General features: G+C 44.0%; 1 protein-coding gene across 2 annotated transcripts in view; it reads right to left on the bottom strand.

Moving 5' to 3' along the window:
• Positions 1-25,202, bottom strand: part of ARHGEF3 (Rho guanine nucleotide exchange factor 3) — a 174,216-nt gene that overhangs the window by 60,117 nt on the left and 88,897 nt on the right. The window contains exon 1 of one of the 2 annotated variants that reach the window (XM_068981851.1): positions 8,259-8,354. The exons of the other annotated variant lie outside the window; for it this stretch is intronic. Within the exon in view, the coding sequence (XP_068837952.1) occupies positions 8,259-8,354 (96 nt within the window). Of the gene's footprint in view, positions 1-8,258; positions 8,355-25,202 lie in introns of those variants that run through there. 2 annotated transcript variants of the gene reach the window in all.

Here is a 25,202-nt window from a genome sequence, read left to right as displayed (position 1 = left end):
CAGACGGAAGCTTTATCACTCAGTCCCTTTGGCCATCCTGTCCAACTCCATCTCCCTCTGCCCACTGGCCTGTTTCCTTGTCCCCTCTGCAGCTTCTTCCTCTAGTAAGACTCCAAAGTTTCAAATCTGACAATGTATGGCAACTGGTAAACATTTAACTTTCTTTTTTTTTTTCAAGGTCCTGACATAGGCTCTCGGTTTTATCTAATTCAATCAGGTTGCCAGGTCTAGTGGTATCTATGGAAACAGTACCCTTGGGGGAATACTCTATTTGTTATTACCATTTAATTATCACTTCTGATGCAAATTACATCTGCAGAGCTCAGAAAGACATCATTTGAAGGGATGTCATCTACATGCAGAGAAGTTTGTGTCTCTTCTTTGTGGGCTTCCTGTTTATTCTAACAGGGGTCTCACATTGCCTTCCCAGGTAGCTAAGACGGTAAAGAATCTGCCTGCAATGCAGGAGACCTAGGTTTGATCCCTGGGTTGGGAAGATCCCCTGGAGAAGAGAATGGCTACCCATTCCAGTCTTTTGTCTGGAGAATCCCCATGGACAGAGGAGCCTGGTGGGCTATAGTCCATGGGGTCGCAAAGAGTCAGGCATGACTGAGTGACTAAGCACAAGGCCTTGCCCTTGGACCTGTAGGAGTTCGGGCCAAGGGAAGGGCCCACAAGTCCACCAGCCCCCAGCTGAGGCATGCAGTGTTCAGGTTAAGTTTAATGTGGTTCACTTTGAACACGCCTGAAACAGTGCTGCTTACAACCAACCTCACTCAGGAACAAGACTGGCTTAAGCCAACATTCTGGTGTGCCAAGAGGTTAAGGCTAGTCAAGGAGGGACCAGCATTTTAGCCTTGCCTTCTGATCCCTCTGAATCTCTGTTTCCAAGACAGGCCGTGCCTTGTGCAGGTGCCTAAGCTGGTGCAGGATTCAAAGGAGAGAGCACACATGAAAACAATAGACTGCTATCAGAACAGTCGGCAGCACTGCTAGAGTGATCACAATGGGACGGGAAGGGGGATGCTCCGATTGAAAGGTCCCTTCCCCCACTTCCCTACACATGTGCATACATATATAGTTACATTGGTTCCATCATCTATATAATTCTGCTCAACTTTCCACCTCTTCATTTCTCTCAGGAACACTAGGGTATTTCTGTTTGCTAGTGTGGAATGGCTCAAATGATGTCACTGATCCCTGGCCCAGAGGCCATGGCACATGGAGCCATCTCCTTCTCAAAGGTCAGAGAGGTTGCTGGCTCTTCTGGCTGTTATAAGTAAGCAGGAAAGGATGCTTGCCTGGAACCAGATGATCAGACTTAAAGCTTTCAGCTCTGCCAGTCCTGGCTGTGTGATCCTGGGGAAATCATTGAATCTCTCTGACTCATGGTATATTCTTATCTTTAAAATGAGGGTTATTATACTCAGGTGAGGCAAAGAATATAAAAGTATTTTGAAACCTACAGAATGTATAAACATAAAACATGAGCATTATTGCATATAACGTCATTTGAACAACTCTGGACACATAGCTTTATTCCCACAAGAGTTAGAATGCTGGGTGCAAAGATGAGAACCATTTTTGTCTTTTAATATGCACAGAAGTCTCCTTACTGCACACAGAAGTATTTTATTTCTCTGCAGCATCCCCAGCTTTGGGTTTTATCATGTCTTTAAAGTACTTGTGACATCAATTAGGTATGAAATAGCATCTTAAAATTATTTGCCTTTTCATTTCTATAATTTCTATTGGAGTGAACTTTTAAAATAATGTTACTTTTGTAATGTGAACTGCCTGTTATTATCTTCTTGCCCAATTGTCAATGGATATCTTGGAGTCTTCTTTTATATCTCCATGAATTATGCAGATGACAAAGATTAATCTTTTGTCTGTCATCTCTATTTCAAAAGTCTTTTTCAATGTTATCAGTCTACTCCCCTTGTCTAAAAAGTGCACTAAATATAAAAACAATCTTGTTTGTTGATATAACATCATACAGTGTCTTTAGGCTGGTCGATACTCAAGAAGTCACTGAGGATGTCCAATGGAAACAAGCAAGGAAGAGAGTTTGGACGTTATGTCCCATTTGGAAAAGTTAGAGGAACCAGGATGTCTAGTCAGGAGAAGACAGGAATCTGGGGGAGGAGTGTGGTGTGGGTGCATGTGTGTGCGAGTGTGAGCACACATTTGTGGAATAGGAGTAGACAGTAGGGAGAGAGAAAATACTGACATAGATAAAGTGTCATTGTATAATATTCAGCTTGAGAAAGGAATGTTACAATTAAGAAAAGATGTTCTCATGATCCACAATGAACAAAGATGCAATGTATAGGCTTGGAAGGTTCCTGGAAGTGTTTGAACTGAGACTGAAAGGTTCCCAGCAGTGGAAGAGAACTGGGCTCCATGTTCTCAATAGGCCTTTCCCAAACACTCAGGTTCTCTAATTCAGTGACCCCGGGTCATTTCCTAGAGGCTGGCTTTGTTTATTTGTTTCATAAATCCCCGGAAAAAAGCCTGTTTTGCTACTCTTTTCCTCCTCATCTTAGGAGCCAGAAAAAGAAAATTTTAAAATGTGAACTTACCGTTAAGGTTTCTGGTTTAGCTCCCATTAATTGAGTTGACTAAGAATCAGCTGCCTTCTTGCAAAAGGACACAATGACCCAAACACAGAAGGACCAGGCACAAGTGTTTCTAGACTTTAAAAGATCCATTCTTTTTCTAGCCAAAGGTTTGGAGGCCTTTCTTGACTAATAGCCTCTTCTTAGCTAATAACCAATGTCAACTCATAAAAAATTGAAGGCATTAGAAACCACTGGCCTTTACTCCTAACAGTCCATGAGCCAACACAACAATGATAAATGGCCGTGCAATCACAGCAATTTCCTCATTTTGTGTGAGCCGTGTACCCATTACCGGAGCTGACAAATTATGGAAGGCAACTGTGTGCACACACCACAAACGAAGGAGCCCTTCCAAACACACACACATCATTAGTAACAATTACATGTACATAGGACTTTGTAAAATTCGCCTGTGATCAGTAACTTATTTTCATTTGGTTGTTATGAAAATAGTGGCACTGGTCCAGGATTTTACAAGCAATCACAAAGTATCTTAAGAAAATGACACAATTTGCAAATATCCAGATGGTGGTCAGAAGCTTCCAAGTTACTAGTTTATGTGGAAGGCTGGTGGTTAACGCAGATAAGCAAAATGACTAATTGCAGAACTAACAGTGTCACCTCCACAGTGCTGAGCATGCGGAATTCTGCCAAAGACTAGCTCCTTGGTCTTGAGAAACACAAAACGGAAGTTACCAGAGCCCTCCCAAGTGAAGGTTTGTAAAACTCACTCCTATGGGTCATGGCCACTCTATGAAGTGGCTTCCAGGCACACTCACTAATGGTGGGGTCTCCCTTCCAGGCACTCAGAGAAAAAATGGGCCTTTGGCCATGAGGCAATTTGCTCTGGCAGGCATGCTCACCCTTCATGTGTTATGTGGTGAGGAGACTGGCGATTTAGTCATTTAGAGGCAACATGATGTGGTTGGGAAAGTACAGACTTTGGGGTCAGACTGGGGTATGAATACTGGCTCCTCCATCTACCGGCTCAGCCATCCTGGAAGGGCCACTACCCAGCTCTGAGTCTCAGTTTCTTCTTAAAAAAAAAAGGGGGGGGGGCAGTTACAACAACCTCATTGGATCATTGTAAGGATGCTTAGAGGACTTACAGTCAGACCCCTGTTGCACGGATGTGCATAAAACAGCATTTGGGGAATAAGGATGGTGATCATGTTTCTTAAAATTGTTTTAGGAAATTTTCTGTGATGCAGAGGTCTTGATGATGCTGCTGTTTATGGAGCACTTCCCATGTGCTTAGCACTGTACATGAATCATCTCATTATGGTAGCACCATCATCATACCTGTTTTACAGCTGTGGGAACTAGGGCTGAGAAAAGCACAGGAGACTGTCCAAGGCCACATCACTAGCAGGTGGTGGAGATGGCACTGGGACCTGGACAGTCTTATTCCAGAGTTGATGCCCTGAACAGCCTCAAATGTACATATCAGCATATTTTTTCTCTAATAAACCTACTCCTAGTTCACAGGCATCTTGGAAGACCAGGACCCCCAAGAGAACCACGGCCGATGACTATACTCAGCTCCTGCCAGCAAGTCAGAGACCTTCACTGTCCATGAGGCTCCCATCCAGAACCATCTGAGGTCGCACGATGCATGGAGTCTAATTAATCACCTGACGAAATCAAGATTCAACTGCAATAAACTCCTTGGAGCTATTTCCATGTAGTTGGCTGTATAAATGGTCAGCTCAACACTGTATGATACAAATTCCGAGAAATGTATAAATCACTAGAATTCAGCTCACCTCCTTAGCGCTCCAGCTGGCATGTAAGGAACACAGTTCCAGATGCATATATTTCAAATACATTTGTGGACTGACTGGGGGCATAAATTATGGTGGGGCACAGAGTTTACCTTGCCCTTTAAAACAGAAACTTTAAAGGTACCTCCTCAGTTAATAAAGCGCTCAAGATTATGTACCCAGAAGAATGTGTTTTAAAGCACTTTACATGGCTTTTGTTTTGCATCCCCCCTTTTTCTTCCCAGAGGTAAACATCCTTAGATGCCACAGGATACACTGGTATTAAAACCTAGACTGAATCCATCAGGAAACCTGGCACTGGGTCTTGGCCTAACTGCTGGTTTGTGGATTTCTGCAAGTCACTTCCCCTCAGTGTCTTTATGCATAAAGTGAGCAGAGCAATACTTGCTTTATGTTACTCTTACAACATGGTTGGGTTCTCAAACAAGACATTAAATGTGGTACTTAGAATAGAATTCCATCATTTCTAGGTCATTCCAAGGTTCCACATAAAGTTACTGGCTGAGTCAAAGTTGGAACAAAGCGACAAGTCAGGGACATATACGAGAGAGACAAAAGCAATGACTATAAACATCAGTAACTAAATATGGCCTAAACTAGATCGACATCTGAGACAGTGAACCTTAAAACCAAAAGTAAGCTGTTCACCATATTGTCAGATATATTCTTAGAAAGAAAATAACAGAATCACCACTTTATATTTTCATTAAATGGACTCCCAAACACCTAAAACCTTCTCACCAGGCTCCAGCTTCCTTTGCCATCATATACATGCATTTGAGCCTTCTTTCTTGAAAAGCAAACCTCCCCATGGGAAAACAGTGACTTCTGACTTGGGATCAGTGTAATTCATTAGGACTAACAACTTTTCTTTGAGTGACTTAATCAGGTATTCAGAGCACTTAATAATACCTAGAAAAATCAGATCCTCCTGGCATGAGAAGTAAGTACCCATTAAATATATATATATATATATATATATATATATAAAGATCAATGGAACAAAGTTGCATTGATGAGTCAGAAGAAATAAGCTTAATGATGCTCATGTGATACTGTTTCTCCGTCAAAGTCTAGTGCTACTGGACTAAGATGAACTAAGCTCCTTAGATTTCATGGTTAATGATTAGAGCTGGAAGGATCAAGTTGGTTGTCATATTAAAATTAAACATCTGCAACCAAACTCATATACCGGTGTCATAAGAAATACTAGATTAAGGAGCCACATTTTATTAATAGCATAATCCATGTAGAATAATTTTAATATTTAAAATAGATAATTTAAAGAAGATAAATATTTAAACTATATCATTTTTCTCTATCACTGGAAACGATCATTGAAATTAAAAATGTACAAAGCATTTAATCCCGAGTAGAAATTTTGTTATGATGTGTTTTCAAGAAAATGTCTGTTTTTTTTACTCATGGTATCGAATGCACATTAGTGACACCCGCCCCTTCCCCATGAGCCTTGCCCAGCACACTTGCTGCAAGAATAGGAACAAATGCTAGAAGGCACTTGCCCGTGCATCACTGTGTGCCCACTGACTTCCTCACAGCAAATTCTGAAGGAATAGTCATTATGTGCTAAAGGGCACAGGTGCTTTGCTTCAGCTACCCCTGAAGGTTAAAAAGGACTTTGGATTGGCCAATCCTTTTCAGCATAACCACCTTCTTTCTACAAAGAAAATGATCCTGAAAAACTACCTGTATTGGAACCAATAGTCCACACCCAGCTTATAAACAAGGATATAATCATGTTTTTCAAAAGGCCAACTAGCATATGCTGTTTTTTAAACACAAATGCTGACGACACCTGCTGGTAGCAAATATATTTTAATTAACTGCCTAGGGAGAAGTGAGGCTTGCAAAGGAGGGCTGTCTTCTGAGCTGATATTGAAACAGAAAACAAGCCCCTACATCACTTAGGTTTCTTTTTCTAACTCTGCCTATTGCCATTACCAGGAAGCGAAATGCCAGATTAATGAAGCTAGGGGATGTACTGGATTTGCCTCCTTGGAGTATACAGTATATGAGATACTTCTACTCTGATTTAACCAATAGGGGGAAAATCCTAAATAGTGATACCTGAAAAATATTACCAACTATTTAAAAAACTGTTCCTCTCCCACCCTTATTCCTATACCAGAACATCCCCATAAAAGGAAATTAAGTCACATTTCACAAACTGGATCCAGCTACCATGAAAAAAAATTAGTATTTGACTTCTGGTGATACATTTCTCATATCACATTTGTGAGATACAGATATATTTATATATTTAATAAATAAGAAAAGAATAAGAAAAAATGAAGAATATGGGTTTTATGCCTACACCTTTAGTCAAACTGCACAAAAATATAGGACTAAGTGATAGCAGGAAGGGACCAGAGTCTAGAGCTATCCTCATTATTCTTTTCTTTGACTCAATTCGATTTACTAATTAAACTTGGTTATGCTTTGCTTCCTTCCAAAAGGAATTTGAGTGAACATTAGGTTCACTGTTCCTACATTCATTAAATTGTGAAGTTCCCACTGAAAAGATCATATATCTATTCTAAGTCTGCACAACCTGAATTCTGTGCAGTTGCTGTCCTGTCAAAACTTCAGTAAGAGCCCAAACACCACTAAGACCATCACACTTCCACAGCTGCTGGGAACAAAAGCCCTTTGTGAAAATACACAAGTGAACTGAGGTGTGGGACAGGGGTAAGAAGTTAGTCTCTACTCAACTTATAGAAAGCTGATTACAACCTGAAACTGTTTATAGAGTTGTGTCAGTGTGGAGCAGCTCTTGTTAGAGGCAATGAATCTTTGATACTGTTCTCCCAAATATACATAATTCGGTGAACCAACTGCACACAGCTAAGCAAACCCAAGGGTGGCAGGTGGGTGGACCTGCCAAAAGCACTGAGACAAGGCCGGAAGCACCCCTTCCCCCAGACTTTCCCCCTCATGGTGGGGGCAGAGTGGAGATCTCCCAGAAACACATCAGCGGAAATGATGATCTGGGTCCTGTGGATCCCACTACAGCTTAGTCACAGCAAAAGTGCAGTCTAATGAAAGCAACTGTATTCCCCAAGACCCTTAAAGAAAGATACTTTCTCTTCCACCTGAATCCAACCTTTAAGGCCAGTGAGCTCTTTGCCAGAGATAAAACACACAGGAGGAAAAGGCAGACTAAACACCAGCCAGGAGGACTCCCTCACCTAACCCTTCCAGTACAGAAGAGTTACCAGAAGGAAAAATGCTTCCAGTCTTCCAAGACAGCTTCCCACTGCCCCAGGGAATTTAATTCATTTTCAGACGCCACATGCGACACACTCATTTAGCTCCCAGACCCCCAAATGAATGACTCCCACTGGCCACAGGGACAAGCAGAGGTGCCGTGTCCTGTCTTTGCTGCCAAACAGCTGCAAGTCCAAGCCTGACAGGTGAGAGGTCCCAAAGGGTCCTCAAGAATGTTCCCCTGCCCTCCCCCAAACCTCCTGCAAGAGGAAACCTGTGCTTTTAAAGGGTAGCTCTTCCCTGACGACCAAGCCCATTGATGCAGTATGAGAAAGTCCCTCTGTGGAGAGGATCCACAGTCTGTGAGCTCTGCAGGATGCAAGAGAGAGGTAGGGGCAAAGAGATGGGGACAGAGGAGGTGGCGCTCTTTCGATCCATAGAGAGGGGTTGGAAGGGTGGCAATGAGATAAAGACAAGTTAGAGATGAAGACGGAGACAGAGTGTATGAGAGATGGAGAGAGAGAGAAAGAGGAACACACAGAGTGAGAGATGGGAAACAGTGACACAGAGAGGGAGTGGAAAGAGTAAGAGATGCCCAGAGAGGTCCAGGTGGAGGCCCTACCTCGGCGTCCTTGGCTGGACTGCTGGCCGGGGGTACCTCCAGGCTACAGTTCGCTCTCTTGACCGTGAGGTAGAAGGGGTAATCCTTGGCTACCATGGCGGCTGCCGGGCCTGCCCGTTGGGATGTCACTGCTGATCCGATAAGACCACAAAACTCCCAGGCGAAAGGGGGTCCCAGCTCCACGGTGCCGGTGCCGGCGGCGGTGGCGGCGGCGGCAGCGGCGGCAGCGGCGGCGGCGGCAGCTACACAGAGACTGACAGCCGGCTTCTTTAGCCTAGCTCCTACAGACTCGGCGCACAGGCTAGAAGGGGCGGAGCCTAGACAAAGCCCGCCCATCTTGGGCGGGGAGTGGGCGGGGCCTCTCCAGGGCCCGCCCCGACCCCTACACGTCCTGCGAGCGCTCAGGTGCCGCCCGGCGGAAGCCCTCTCCCGAGCAGCGAGGGTATCCGGCCGCTGGACCCTTCCTCCCGCAGGACCCGGAGTCGGGGCCGCGCAGCCTAAGTGTCAGGTCCGCTCGGGCTCCCTGGCCCTCGTTGGGTGGAAGAGGCAGCGGACAGAATGGAGGCTGGGGCGAAGCCGGGAGGAGGTAAGCGGCCTTGGGGGAAAGTAAGCTCTTTAAAAGCCCATATTAAGAAGAAGCGGTATTCTGCCTCGCCTTACTCATAGCCAGTCTCTCCATATACATATATATGGAGTATATATATATGTCATTGGAGTGTAATCTACAAAGAGTAAAATGCTCCCATTTTACTGTACCGTTAATTGAGTCTTAATAAATGTAAACACTAGAATAACCACCTCCATAATCAGGACACAAAACCTTTCCACCACTTCCAGAAAGTATCCTAGAGCCCTGTCCTCTGCACCCACTTTTAAGTATGAAGAGGCTGGTAAGAGGCTGCCTGCCACTCACAAGAGGAATCTGACGGGGTGTGTCCAGGCAAAGCTGTCCAGTGATGAGCTGACACTACTGGAGTGGGTTGCCATTTCCTTCTCCATGGGATCTTCCTGGCCTAGGGATCAAACCACCATCTCCTGCACCGCAGACAGATTCTTTACCACTGAGTCACCAGGGAAGCAACATCCACCATTAGGGAGTGCTTAAATAAACTCTTATCACTATGGAACACCACTCAGTTGCAGTCATTTTGAAGATGGGCCTGTGGGTGCAGCATGGAAAGATCTCCAAGGTATCAGGTTCAGTTAAAAAAACTATTGCAGAGTAAGCAGTATAATACCATTTGTGTTAAAAAAAAATCTGCAAATGAATACCATATATTTTCTATAGAGAAATGTAAATACCATTGAAAACCATTTGGAAGGAACCACAGCAAATTTTTGGTGGCCCAGATGGTAAAGAATCTGCCTGCAATGCGGGAGACCGGGGTTCAATCCCTGGCTTGGGAAGATCCCCTGGAGGAGGGCATGGCAATCCACTCCAGTATTCTTGCCTGGAGAATCCCCATGGACAGAGGTGCTTGGTGGGTTACAGTCCTTGGAGTCACAAAGAAGTTGTACACGATTGAACGACTAAGCACAGCACAGTAAATTTTTATGGGGCTGAAAGGAGGCAGCCAGTTTCAGGGGAATTAAAGGTAGTGTACAAAGGAGAACTTCACATTTATAGCTAATATGTTCTTAAAAATTTTACATGAATTGTTACTTGGTAAATTAGAAATTAATTTTTCAAATATTAAAATGATCACTATCTGAGAAGTTATTTTGTAGACTGCACTGTTGAGTGTTCTTCCCCTCCTATCAAAGTCATGGTCACAGCAGGTGGGGGTCTATTCTTCTGACTTCTTAGGTGTGCAGGAGGTGGTGGGAAGGGAAATATCCAGTCCCTGCTTAAGTGTTCTCTGCGCCAGGTGAGCCCAAAATCCAGCAATTCCCACTTTCCAGGCAGGAAACCTCATGGTATACAGCCCTTTCATCCCAGGTACCAAGCCCACATGCTGGCACTAAATGTGCCTGCTTTCCTGCCCAGCCAGTGTGGACAAACTGCCTTCAGAAGCAAAGAGAATCTGGCCCAGTTCTGCCAGTCTCGCTCTTGCCAGCCATGTAGAGGAAGCTGTTGAGCGAGTGGGGTTCAGCTGACATTGAAGAGAGCACCTGACTTTTCTTCCTCCTCGAATATACACCCTAAAGCAGTAGGAAGGAAGTGGCTGCAAACGAGGTTTGGAATAGGAAAGAGTACCTCAGGACTACTGATCTTTCTCCTACCTGTATTCTCGAACACAGCTTTGTCCTTTTAGCCTGAACAGTGCTGATGGAGAGCTTCATAGATGCTCACTGCAAGTCCGGTCAAGTTTGAGGTGGGGAGTGAGGGGCAACCCTGTATCCAAGGGCAACCAACCAAAGCAGCCCCTGATTAATCCTGCCACCAAGAGTCTCACACAGGGCTCCTCCGGCTGCCAAGGATTTGAGCTGAAGCTTGCTCCTCATTCCCTTTCCCTCCCTGATCCTCTGGCCCCTGCAGGCCCACCGCCTCAACTAGGCAGGTGGCTCTGGCCAGTAAATTGTCCCTTCATGGATGGGCTTTGAACCCTGGTGGAGCTGGCTTGGCATTGACTTCCAATTGGGAGTGTACAGCCAGCACTTAGTGAAGAAGAGAGTGACTCTGGTAAATTATGCCAGGCCTGGGGCTGGGCTACTCAGTGCGGGATTCTCAGGACCAAGGAGGAAGTCTGCGTAATGTAAATCTGCATGTGCGTGCTAAAGTTGCTTCACTTGTTTCCAACTCTTCGCAACCCTGTGGACTGTATAGCCTGCCAGGCTCTTCTGTCCATGGGATTTCTGAGGCAAGAATACTGGAGTGGGTTGCCATGCCCTCCTCCAGGGGATCTTCCCAAACCAGGGATCGAACCTATGTCTCTTATGTCTCCAGCATTGGCAGGCAAGTTCTTTACCACTAGTGCCGCCCGGGAAGCACAGTGTAGTAATAAATCAACCCTAAGAAAGAGAGGGGACTTTAACCTCAACTACAAGTGTCATAGAGCAAAGAATAATAAAAATGGTTGATGAAAAGGCTGCCATATCCACTTGTTCTTAAAACTTTTTTTGCCCCTCTTCAAAGAATGGAACCATAAAAAGCAATCAATATACATGGTACAATATATGAGCAGAAAACTTATGTTTTTCCCATTGTCTATGCTAGGCAGAGGTAAAGAAAGAGGAAAAGAGACAGAGAGATTGCTAATGGCCAGTAACAATTTAAATAAGTGTGAAAGGGAAAAATGGGTATCTGGATTTCCTTTGGGTGGTCTGATGCTTCCAAGCCTCTCACAGCTTGAGTGTCTCACCACCATAAATAAGATTTTGATGGTTAAAGACATATATTTTTGGTATAATGAGGCCTATAAACTGAAACCAGCAATTTTGGGTATATGCAAGTCAGGGATGTGGTCCCTGAGACACTCAGAGGCTTTTCAAGGGTATTGTTGAGTCCACACAATTTCCACTTTCAGAACCTCCCTCGTGTGTGTGCATGACACACTGCTCCAACATCAGCAGATGTGGCGTCTGGGCAATCTGCCTAGTATTCCAACCGGAAGTGTCTATGGTCGAAGCCTTGGTCAGAAAGTAGGCTGCTCTAAAGGAGGGTTCCCAAGCACACCCCCGAAGCTGGTGTCACAGTGGAGAGAAGTCAGTCCAACTCTGCAGTGCTGCCCAGCTGAGCGGCCCCAGAAGCCCAGCATTCCCCATTCTGCCTGTGTGTGTGTTTATGGGCTTAAGAACAACACTGCCTGAACAGTCAGCTTCACTCAAAGCAACGGCACAAAGTGCCTTTCAGAACTCGCCTTCGGCACAACCCGTTATAATCCTGTAAAATGCTTCACAGCCAGGCAGTGTTCCTTGCTAGCCAGAAGCCTGGAGACTGGAATAAAGAAGTCTGTTCTGCATTTCCAGGAACGGTGCCAAGAGCAGAGCCTGTATTCTCGCCTGGGCTGAGCAGGGCACGTTTGTGCTGCTGATGGAGTGGTGGGCTTCTACCCACAAGCCCGGCACTGGTTGTTAGCTCCTTTTAGATGAGCAGACAGCCAGGCATGACTGGGAGGCCATCAATCAGCTCCCCAAATCCCACTGCCAAGACTGTGAGTGGAACAGGCCCAGCATGAGGCTAAAACTTCACAAGTTAAAATGGTTGTGACAGTCTTCTCAGCCAATGGGACAACATTATATTGTCGTTGTCCTGACAGCATTATACTTATAATATGTTCCACCCATTCCTGAATCTCTATGGCAGAAAGGTGAGTAATACACACCTGCTCAAGAAATATAGCTGAGTTTGAAACACGGCCTTTCACCTGTAACCTCTGCTGTGAGGTGTGCGTTTGTAGAAGGAGAGTAGCAGATGTCCCAAAGCCTCGCCTTCAGACACAATGCACCTCTGTCTGCTTCCTTGGCATCTGGAGCCATCTCGTCTACCTGTGCTAATCTGACACAGTCGTGTATGTACATGTTGGACACACGTGTGTACCCACCCCCTGGCTCCCCTTCTGTTTGGGGGACATTCCCAGCTAATGACCAAGTTCCTTCTCCTCTCAGTAACTTCAGTCTCGATGGGAGAGGGTAGTTAAAAGCCTGAAGAAGTTCTTATAGTGAATTCTGAGAGATCAGAAGTGTGCTTTACTGCCAGACAGGTAAAAATGGCACAAATCAAGTACTGATAATATCTAAAATCATCTAAAACCTCTCCCTTTGCCGGGGGATATGTCCACTGGCTCCAGGCTAGATTTATGAATGTACATACCTGGATATTCTAAAGCTGGAAGACTTCATTCTTGCCTTCTCTCATAGATCTTATTTTCTAAAACAAGTCTGAAAAACTGGTTAAGTGACAGCATCTCCTTATCCCAGTAATGAGCTTATCTTGTGACTTGTTAGCTATAATCTAAAAACAACCAAGATTTTATGTTTAAAAACAAAGAATACTATGTGTCATGCTCTGATATAACACAGACAGGTACCATCATTATAGCAGTGACTCCCACAGGGGTACGATTTTCTTCCCTGGGTGACATTTGGCAATGTCTAGATGTTTTAGACAGTCACTGGGGGAAGGAGCTAGTGTCATTTAATGGGTAGAGGACCAGGATGCTGGTAAACATCCTATAATGCACAGGACACCCCACCTCCACCCCCCAACCCCCAAAAACCAAAAAAATAACAGGTTCAAAATGCTTATAATGTCACAGTTGACAGACCCTACATTAAAGAGTAGAGCTGAAACATGGCATCAGAGCCAGGATAACCTGTTGGTTTTGACCTCAAGGATATTTTCGCTTTAGACCGTGATCATTGGTTGATGTCAAATGTCAGTTTAGGCACAGTGGAGCTGCAAACAAAAGGCTTGCGTGCCAAGAAGCCTTAGAATATTGGCATGTCTAGACTCTTTCCTTCATGCCCATACCTGACCCTTAATAGAATAACAGACTTCATAAAGCATGAAAGGAGAAAAGGATAAAGAAGAACATGAGTAAGGGGGTAAAGGAAGAGAAAATTATCTTAACCTGTTTAAGATATGAAAATGTACTTGAAAATACCGGTGAAAATGAACAGACAATTTAAGAAGAACTTGGAAAGGGGCAAGAAATGTTTCTAGCTTGTTTTTCCTAGGACAAACTTTCAGTTCAGTTCAGTTGCTCAGTTGTGTCCAACTCTTTGTGACCACATGGAATGCAGCACGCCAGGCCTCCCTGTCCATCACCAACTCCTGGACTTTACGCAATCTCATGTCCATTGAGTTGGTGATGCCATCCAACCACCTCACCCTCTGTCATCCCCTTCTCCTCCCGCCTTCAATCTTTCCCAGCATCAGGGTCTTTTCCAATGAGTCAGCTCTTCACATCAGGCAGCCAAAGTATTGGAGTCTCAGCTTCAACATCACTCCTTCCAATGAACACCCAGGACTGATCTCCTTTAGGATGGACTGGTTGGATCTCCTTGTAGTCCAAGGGACTCTCAAGAGTCTTCTCCAACACCACAGTTCAAAAGCATCAATTCTTCAGGGCTCAGCTTTCTTTATAGTCAAACTTTATAGGACAAACTTTACCAGCATATTTAATTATTTTAGGTGGCAGAGATGCAAATGTGGTGATAAAAACCCCAAAGGGTATGGCTTACTGTGTTTGTGATACATAGCACAGACTGTGCAGTCAGAGACCTGTCCTCACTCAAGGTTTTGCAATAAGAATGCTAATTTTTCAATCTGAGCTGATTACTATCAGCAGACTTGCTTTGCTTATAGAATTTAAGCCAATTGTTAGAATACCTTTTGTACACTGAACTTTATGGATAGCCTGCATTTAGTTGAAACTATTTCATATTTTTGACCAAAAATTTAATAAACTTTAAAAATTCCAAAACTACTTATTCTCTTTAGACTACAGCAATGTATGTATTAGTAGGTTTTTTTTTTTTTTTTTAATACTAACCACTGCACGGAGAAACTGGAATCTAAAATGTATCAATTCTAGCTTTGGATAGTGGAAATGTTTTATTTTCCATTAAGTACAAACTCAGCATCTAAGTACTATATTTCATCAAACCTAAGATGCCAAAGACTGAAATATGTTCTATTATCTTATGTACAGCTAAGAAAGAAAATAAAAGTTGCCAATTCCATTATAACACACAATGGGAGGTGGGAGGGAGATTCAAGATGGAGGGGACATATGTACTCCTATCTTTAATTCATGTTGATGTATGACAGAAATCAAACCAATACTGTAATCAATTAAAAATAAATACTTTTTAAAAAGAAAAAAAATTATAACACATGATCAATTATAAGATACATCCCAATTCCAGAGAAGTTAAAAATGTGGGGAAAGTGTGGGTAACAATGAAATATAGCACTATTCATATCTTCTGGCCAGGATTTGAAAACCTACACATTTATAGAAATGTGAATTGTGGGGATTTAGGGACAATAATTCCAGAGACCACGTGCAGTGAAATCAACTGAGAAACTTACCAAATCCAGATTCCTGGGCCCCACTTTGGATTAACTGAACTGGACTCTTTAGCAGTGGACTCGAGAAATTTGAATTTTTGATAAACTCTCTTCAAGACAGTGTGAGTTAGAATTATCAGGAGACCACAGATTCTTGGTGCTCAGGGGCAACGAGCCCACTGGCTGTAGTATCGCAATCCAGAACAGGCACAGAGAGCACTGCTTATTTGCTCAGGCTGTGCTGAGGAACAAGACACACTGCACAGCCCACTGAAAACATATGGGTGCATCAGGGACACAGCAAGAAATATGCAACTCCACACTCCCAGTAAACTACCAACTAAGCCACCCACCAGGAGATGGGTTCTGGCTCTTGGGACTTTGATTTACAGTCTCCTATCCAAAAGTTCCAGCTAAAACCACGCTTATCTCTTCATAGCCAAGGGGCATGACTGCATTTACATTTTAAAAAAATTAGCAGCAGCAGTACAGAACAGGAGGAGGGCGGTTGGCTTGAGATATTTACTTTAAAGAGCCCCTGGGGTTTATGGTGGGGGTGGCGAGGGGACAGTGGTGTGAGGAGAAGACCTTAATTACAGAACGAGTTTAACCAGCACAGACAGACTCTGGGACTCCTAGCAAGCCTGGTTCTCACTCATCTGGTGGGAGCGGAAGTCAGCTGCTGTGTGGTAGAAAGCAGCTCATTAGCTGAAAGTGTTCCTCCTGCTGTGGGCATCCCATAACAGGGGGATTCGAGGGTGTCGGTTAAGTGAGTTGAGGTACAGGAGCTTCTGAATTTTTCCATCTTACATCCAAAACCAAGCTCAGAAAACACAGGCCCCACATGCCTGCAATTCGGACGGAACCCAAAGCCTGTGCAACAGAAGGCTGGAGAAAAGCACCAGCTTCTAGCTCACCAACTTTTATCAGTGCATGATCACTTAGTTCTTTGGCAGGATAAGAACCACCAACCAGATAGCTTCCTGGCTAATTCCTCTCCTCCAAGACAGTCCTCAATCCCCCAGCAAGGGGGGGCTCTACTTTGTACCCCTATAGTGCTGAGTGAAAGTGAAAGTGTTAGTCACTCAGTTGTGTCCGACTCTTTGGGAGCCCATGGACTGCAGTCCACCAGGCTCCTCTGTCTATGGAAGTCTCCAGGCACAAGAATACTGGAGTGGATTGCCATTCCCTTCTCCCGGGGATCTTTCTGACCCAGGGATCAAACCTGGGTTCCCTGCACTGCAGGCATGGGCCCCCAGGGAAGCCCACTGCATGGATTGCCTCTCCCTAATACTCATCCTGCTCATAATGACTGACTCAGCATGTCTCTACCTACAAAGGCACAGGGACCATAACTCTCTCAATCACCGCAACGGCTCTAGCTCCTTCTATCATTCTGGCTGGCGCATGGTAGAAGGATCCATCTTTGTTGAAATAAAAATTAAATTGAAATTAAATTAAATGGAAAAATTAAGTAGAACATGTTGTAAAGAAGGTAAATTCAGAGACTTTGTGCAAATGAGGAAAGCTGTCTAAAGTTTCTGAGATGGGGGACTTTTCCCAGGTGTCCCAGCGGTTAGGACATCACTTTCCACTATAGCGGGTATGGGTTTGAGTGGCCAAAAACCCAAAACATACAATAGAAGCAATATTGTTACAAAGTCAATGAAGACTTTTAAAATGGTCTACATTAAAAAAAAAAAAAAAAAAACCAACTTAAAAAGTTTCTAAGATAAGACCAAGAAATCACATGCAGAATACCACTATGGGCTGTTAAAAGAAATTTTGAAAGGAGACGAGTCCCTTAATAAGCTTCTTGAAGAGTCCCAAACTCACTGAAACTACTTGTAGAGATGGCACTTGCAGTGTAAGGCTACAGGAGCCCTGTTGGATATTACTGTGAGCTTTTGGTTCCCTCCAGCTTTTTACAGACACTCAGCAATTTACACTAATTTCTGAACAAGGTAGACTTGCCAGGGAGAAACTCTGGTGGCAAAGAGATGTCGAATAGTTTGTTTTCAGAGATTCCTAGTGACAACCCCATCTTCCTTTTTCCTTCCCTCCAGTGGCTCTTTCTTCCCTTTCCTGTTCTAAGTGTCTGATTCCAGGTTAAACTCTCTCTATATTTCTTTTTTCTTTTCAATTTGCCATGCTCATACCTAGTACTATTAATACAGAGACTTTGTTCTCTTGAGGTGGGGGGGGCCTGGGAGGCTGACTTTCAGTGGGAAGGGGAGATTTTGCTGGTTGTTTCTGCAGGATCAAACGTGGTTCTGGGCTAATGTTGCTAGGCAGATGTGAAATTATGAACTTGAAAACGTTTTGTCCGAGGGAGCCAATCAGAGAGGAAGGCAAGTTCTCTGCCGGCTGCTCTGCCGACTGCTCGAGTGTGCCCTCCCTGCCTGGGCCTCCTCACCTGGAGTCTATGACAAGAGGTGCTTTTTTTTTTTTTTTTTTTTTGACAAGAGGCGCTTTGAGAGCTCACTCTGGCTTAGACACAGGGTGCGCTGAACAAAACTCATCTGTCTGGGTGTGGGAGGAAGGTAAGAGAGAATTAAAATGGTAAAGCCAACATCACGTGGCTTCCTCCTTGAACTATAATAACCCAGTGCTGCCTGCAGGCTCAGAAAAGCCATATGCAATGGGTAGGTACAAGGATTGCTCTGGTGCCAGGAAAATGCAGTAAGACATAACTTTTTATAAGGTAAGCAATGAATAAACACCCTGCAGGAACAAAACAGCCTTTAACATCTCTGAAATTGGCAGCCAGATAGATAGATGCCTGAAACCTTGGTTCAGTATATCCACAATGCACAACAGATAAGACCACCTTCAACATTAAGTCATCTTCCAGAGGAAACAACAGCTGGGGAGGCCGAGTTTTTATGATTCTCAGCCTCTCAGGGCAGGAGGGGAATTCGACAATTCAGTCAGTATTTTCTTTGCCACAGCAAGTCCCATTTTAATACCTGTTAGAGATTTCCCACATGTTGGGCAATTTTTCTAGAATGTCTTCAGAAGGAAAACATTCTACAGTCTGCCTTGCTTTCTGAAAGAGCTGTCTTTCTCCCTGGGCTGGGGGTGATTTTTTTTTTTTTGGTCTCATGGTATTATCAAGAAGATCTGAAACCACCACGCTTCATCTGGATTCTGCTGTTGTTATAAAAAGGCAGTTTGGGGTTACACTTCACCCTCAAAAATGTTAAGGGAAGTGCCTGTCACCAACAGTCAAAAATAAAAACGAAAATGATGCTGCCAGAGCTCAAAAACCAAAGGGGTCAGCATTTTGCTTCAGTTTCCTGTTCATAAAACTTTATAAAAACAACCCACCCATTAAAGAAAAAAAGCCCACAACAATAGCTCATTATTCTTTTCCTAAACGCTTGCCTCATGCCACTCTGAAATTAGGTGCCATCACGTTTCCTGAGTTATGGGCTCCAAACACCACATCCCTTTCCTCCCTTCCGTGCCCCCACCCCACCTGGCATCATTCCTGAATTTAGACACTTCTCCACTTTACGAGCTCAGCAGAGGCCAGTGTTGCCCCTCCTACCTGTCCAGAGGAGGCCAGGCATCTGCTCCAGCTGGAAGCAGGAATAACACAGGCTTCCTTCCCTCAAATTAATTTTCATTTCCTAAATAAGCTTTTAATATGGAAAGTGCAAAATTTCAAAGTGAAGGAAAAAAATTCCTACAGACTGCTCCAGTAAACTGATAATTATAAATGCACTGCCTCCTGACATTAATTTTTGAAGAATAAGGTATTTCCCTTCCACCCTCCTTCTCTAATAACAGTAAAACGTTATGGAATATGTAACACCCCATCCTTCAGTACCTGTGAGAACACAGGGGAATACAAGGTCTAGAATAAGAAGCCTGAATGCAAACACCAAGGTTTTCACTTGCTGACTATATGACTTTGGACTTTATTTAACCATGCCACATCTCAGCTTGGACCATAAAGAAGGCTGAGTGCTGAAAAACTGATACTTTTGAACTGTGGTGTTGGAGAAGACTCTTGAGAGTCCCCTGGACTGCAAGAAGATCAAACTAGTCCATCCTAAAGGAAATCAATCTTGAATATCCATTGGAGGAACTGATCCTGAGGTGGAAGCTGCAATACTTTGGCCACCTGATGCGAAGAACGGACTCATTGGAAAAGACCCTGATGCTGGGAAAGATTGAAGGCGGGAAGAGAAGGGGATGACAGAGGGCTTGGTAGTTGGATGGAATCACTGACTCAATGGACATGAGTTTGAGCAAACTCTGGGAGATGGTGAAGGACAAGGAACCCGGGCATGCTGCAGTCCATGGGGTCGCAAAGACTTGGACACAACTGAGCAACTGAACAACAACAATAACTTCAGCTTAATCAACTGGAAAATGGGGATATGAGAGTTTAAAGGCTTTAATAAGACAAAATATATGCATGGGTGCTCAGTTGAGTCCTACTCTTTGCGAGCTTAGGAAGATCCCCCAGAGAAGGAAATGGCAAGCTATTCACTGTTCTTGCCTGGAAAATTCCATGGATGGAGGAGCCTGCTAAGTTACCATCCACGGGATTGAAAAGAGTCACACACAACTGAGCAGCTTCACTTCACTTTGCGACCTCTTGGACTGCAGCCCATCAGACTCTGTCAGTGGAACTCCTTACGCAAGAATACTGCAGTGGGCTGCCATTTCCTTCTCCTGGGGATTTTCCCAACCTAGGGATCAAACCCACGTCTCCAGTATCTCCTGCACTGGCAGGTGAATTATCAGTGCCACTACCTGGGAAGCCATAGTTTAATGAGTTCCTCTATATGTCAGCATTTAAGGCACAAGGTAAGCACATAGTCTATACTGTTATTAACCTTTCTGGTATACAAATCATCTACCCTCTCCTTTCTCAAAGAATCAGAGAGGAAAAGGTGGAATTTGGGGATCTTTTCCACTCACCTTGCCTTAAAGGGGTTAATTCTTTAAAGCAGGATTTCAAATATTGATTCAACTATCGGACATGTATAAAAGAAGACGCACAGTGAAGAGTGAACTGACCTAAATGTGAACACATGGGATCCAACACCGGTTCTACCACTAAATTTGCCATGTGACCTTGAGCAAGTCAATTAAACTCTCCGAGGTGCAGTTTCTTAAACTGTAAAATATGGCAATTTATAATTCCCTGATAGCTCAGTTGGTAAAGAATCCATCTGCAATGCAGGAGACCCCAGTTCGATTCCTGTGTTGGAAAGACCCCCTGGAGAAGGGAAAGGCTACCCACTCCAGTATTCTGGCCTGGAGAATTCCATGGACTATATAGTCCATGGGGTGGCAAAGAGTTGGATACAACTGAGCAACTTTCACTTTCAAACATAAGTGCTCATCTTCTGTGATCCTATAAAACAGGAAAGACTAAGCTGTATATAAAGTATTGCCTCAAATTTATGCTATTTTATTTCAAGGAAGAATCTAAAAGTGATAATATATCTTGCCAACGAAAGTATCCTTGTCTAAAATTAGCACACTGGGTACAGGCAGCCCACATTTTGGATTACTTTAGCATGATAAGATGGATTTAGAAAAGGCAGAGGAACCAGAGATCAAACTGCCAACATCCATTGGATCATAGAAAAAGCAAGAGAATTCTAGAAAAACATCTACTTCTGCTTTATTGACTATGCTAAATCCTTTGACTGTGTGGGTCACAACAAACCTTGGAAAATTGTTCAAGAGATGGAAATACCAGACCACCTTACCCACCTCATGAGAAATCTGTATGCAGGTCAAGAAGCAACAGTTAGAACCAAACATGGAACTACGAACTGGTTCCAAATTGGGAAAGGAGTACATCAAGGCTGTATCTTGTCACCCTGTTTGGTTAACTTCTTTGCAGAGTACATCATGCAAAATGCTGGACTTGATGAAGCACAAGCTGGAATCAAGATTGCCAGGAGAGATATCAATAACCTCAGATATGAAAATGACACTACCCTTAAGGCAGAAAGCAAAGAGGAACTGAAGAGCCTCTTGATGAAAGTGAAAGATGAGAGTGAAATAGCTGACTTCAAAAAATGAAGATCATGGCATCCGGTCCCATCACTTCGTCACAAATAGATGGAGAAACAGTGAGAGATTTTATTTTGGGGGGCTCCAGAATCACTGCAGATGCTGACTGCAGCCATGAAATTAAAAGACGCTTGCTCCTTGGAAGAAAAATTATGACCAAACTGTACAGCATATTAAAAAGCAGAGACATCTGCTTGGACTTTTCCAACAAAGGTCCATCTACTCAAAGCTGTGGTTTTTCCAGTAGTCATGTATGAATGTGAGAGGTGGACTATAAAGAAAACTAAGCACCAAAGAATTGATGCTCTTGAACTGCAGTTAGAGAAGACTCTTGAGAGTCCTTTGGACAGCAAGGAGATCAAACCAGTCAATCCTAAAGGAAATCAGTCCTGAATATTCATTGGAAGCACGAATGCTGAAGCCGAAACTCCAATACTTTGGCCACGTGATGCGAAGAACTGACTCACTGGAAAAGACCCTGATGCTGGGAAAGATTGAAGGCACGAGGAAAAGGGGACGACAGAGGATGAAATGGTCGGATGACATCACTGACTCGATAGACATGAGTTTGAGCAAGCTCTGGGAGTTGGTGATGGACAGGGAAGCCTGGTGTGTTGCAGTCCATGGGTCGCAAAAAGTCAGACATGACTGAGCGACTGAACTGATAGTATGAAAGTTCATCAGAAAGTTCAGCTCAATGTTCTCATTTGTCAGGAATGCAATGGGGAATATAGATTCTTAAAAATATCAAATGGCCAAGAAAACAAGCTTGAAACAGAGGTTAGATTAACCATGAAGAGAGAAACTGAAAGGAAGATGGAGTTCATCTATGCATGGGATGGAACTGTCCTAAAATACACCACTGTCACTCAAAAATAGGTACTTGGTTTGCATGGTGCCTGTGTTACCTGTATGACAACACTTGGTTCCTACTGTGTCTACACAGGTCTGCCTACAGGCCTGTTATGACTATGAGAGCTGTCTGTTCCTCAAAGAGCAAGTTCTGCTGCCTCATGGATTTTCCCCAGCCATAACTTCCTTTTTGCCCTTCAGGTAGGTTGCCTAAGGAGCAGGACCTCGGCCAGTTCTGTTCTGGAGGTGACACGCAGATGGCTGCTGGCAGGAAGCTGAGGACCAACACTCCTCAAGGCTGAGGGCTCTGTGCACCCCTGACCAAACTTCTGATGCAAAATATTTACACTAATGTCACACATTTATAAAAAAACAATTGCAACTAAAGATATCTTGCAGCAACTTTTAAACAGTGCTCTACAAATAACAAATGGAACTAGAATAATTCACCAGATCATACACTTTATTATCTTTGAACAACCGTGCCTCCCACTTGACAGTAAGCTCCATGTAGGCAAGAAACATGACTCTCTTGTTCAGTGCTGTAGCTCCAGCACCAAAAGGTGCTTAGCGAGTGACAGGGGCTTGGCAAATGATGACCACAGCTGACACAGACAAGTGGGCAGCTCTTCCAGGCACCGTGCCTTCACTCTCCATGCTGTCTCTCAGGTAATCCTTAAAACAGTCCAGTCCAACTGAAGCACAGGGAGTTCAACTCATTTCCCTGAAGCCACAGAGCTAGGAAGGGGCAGAGCTGGGTTCAAATGCTAGTACTTTGCTTCTGGAACCTGACATTCCACAAGTGAAGTGGAACATTAATTATCTGTAGACCATTTGCAACTTAGCTGGTGTCTTGATACCAACACCGATGGTGCTGAGGGTCAAGGATGTGAGCCTAATATGATACAATTAAAGAAAAAACACTTCAGCAAGAGTCAGGAGATCTGGGTTCAGATCTTAGCCCTGGACTCCTGACCTGAGTCTGATCAAGTCTGGTGACCTCCTTGCTTACCGGTTTCCCCTGCTGGTCAATAAGGGGTTAGATGGTCATTCAGGCCCCTGACACTTAATACTCCTAAGTACTAGAGTCATCCTAGATGTAATCTTCTTATCCATCCAGACAACTGCAGGTCACACAAGTGTGCTCCTGCCTCTTTCAACAAGGCAGAACCACCAAAATATCTAAGATAATCAAGCACGTTAATCTCTCAGAGCCTCAGTGCCCTGATCTGCAATTAGAACATAATGGCACCCACTTCAAAGGGTGGAGGTGAAGATTAGAGAGAAGCCAGGTAAGGGGCTGACATACAGTAGTAATTTCATAAACAGTAGCCTGGTTTATGATGGTTCTGAAGAAAGCTGGGAGGTAAGTCCGGAGAAAGAAAGAATCTCCTCAAAGCCCAGGAACCAACCAACCAATCGACAAGACCACACTGAAACAAAGATGGTTTAAGTCATTTCTAAAAGTGGAATACACATATTTGCCACATTCCCAGAGCAGAGTTCTGTATGGAATTCTCTTTTCACAAGTGAGTGATGTGGACAGGTTTGAATTAACTTTGGATAGAACAAAAAGGATCTGCTGGGATGAGGGCACTGATATGTGAACGCTGTAAAGCTAGAAAATACTGTGAGGCTGCCATTAGCTCCATCGCCAGGGCTGTGACAAGCACATGATGCGTATCACCTGCTGAATCCTCATAACCTGCTGAGGAGGGTGCTCTCCCTGTTTTATAGATGAGGGCACAGAGGCTTGACTTGCTCAACGTCACACAGCTACTAAAGAGCCACATCCTCATTTAGTCTGCCCAGAACACCGATGGTCTTGCCTAACAGCTGCAACCCCTTCTGAACATGCTCAGATTCACAGGGCAGCGGTCTTTGTCCATGGGGTAGCTTTACAAGTAGGACATGTGTGGGCTCAAGCGGCACTGGGTTTCAATCCCTGTTTACCCTCCAACTCCCGGCAGCTATGGACAAATCATTCAACTTTCCTGGATCCTGTTTTGATCAAACAGAATATACTGCATCCAAGTTTTTCAACGCAAATTGTGTGGAACATTAACCACTTACATTTTATACCTAGGTGGTGAGGGATAAAAGAGCTAAAACATGAGGTAACCCCCTCTGTGGTATCCTGGTTGGGGGAAGGAGCGGGATGTGTTTGTTAGCAAACACAGAACTGGGTGAGTCCTTATTTCCCTTTCATCTTGAAAATTCAGAAATTCTACAGAATGTTACGTGATAGGGAAAGAGAAAGGGGAAGAGAGGGACTTAACGGGAATCACGGGGGAGGTAGCAGGGTTGGGGGCGGTGTTCATCTTGAGGCTGTGTTTGCATAGCAACAAATGTACATACCTAGCTCATAAGCTTATCTGGGGTGCTTTGGGCTGAGGGCAGCTGGTGGATATGATGGGGCTGGAAGCTAAGTCTCTCTTAAATGACCACTATTGCATATAGCAAGCTCTTCTCAGATGCTGGTAGATTTGAGTTTAAAGGAAAACAGACCTAGATCAAATTGATAGAAGTTGAGCTGCTGCAGAAGATGTATGACTATGTGAAAAATGCTAACAATGTCTTTCTTTTGTTCTCAGCCACCCACTCCCCATAAGCCATTTTCAGTCTCAAGATCAATGCTTTTTCATGCGACTGAGCCCATGTCTTCCAGCGGGATAAACCACAGGTAAACCTTCCCCGGCCTGCATCCCACGCGATTGGAATCTGAACAAAGGTGAGCTGAGCTGTCTGGGAGCTAAAGAATTCTTTTTGTTTTCATTTGTATCCTTGCCCAGGGTAGTGACAAATATTGCTTCATGAGTTTCCAGCTTAGCTTTAGAGCTCAAAGGATAAAGTGCTTCCACAAGAAAGGAGAAGAAAGAAGGTAAGAGAATAATTTTTAAAAAAATTAATATATATTGTTGTTGTTCAGTCACTAAGTCCTCTCTGACTCTTTGTGACCCCATATACTGCAGCATGCCAGACTTCCCTGTCTCCTTCACTATTTCCCCCCTACCCGTCATTCAAATAGTGGAGGCTTTTCTTCTGAGGAAAGATGACAGCGTGCCACAACCTCGGTCAGACCTGCC

The sequence above is a fragment of the Capricornis sumatraensis genome, chromosome 10 (genome assembly GCF_032405125.1).
Source record: "Capricornis sumatraensis isolate serow.1 chromosome 10, serow.2, whole genome shotgun sequence".
NCBI lineage: Eukaryota > Metazoa > Chordata > Mammalia > Artiodactyla > Bovidae > Capricornis > Capricornis sumatraensis.
Note: the sequence above shows the minus strand (reverse complement) of the source record. Positions and strands in the feature narration are given on the sequence as shown.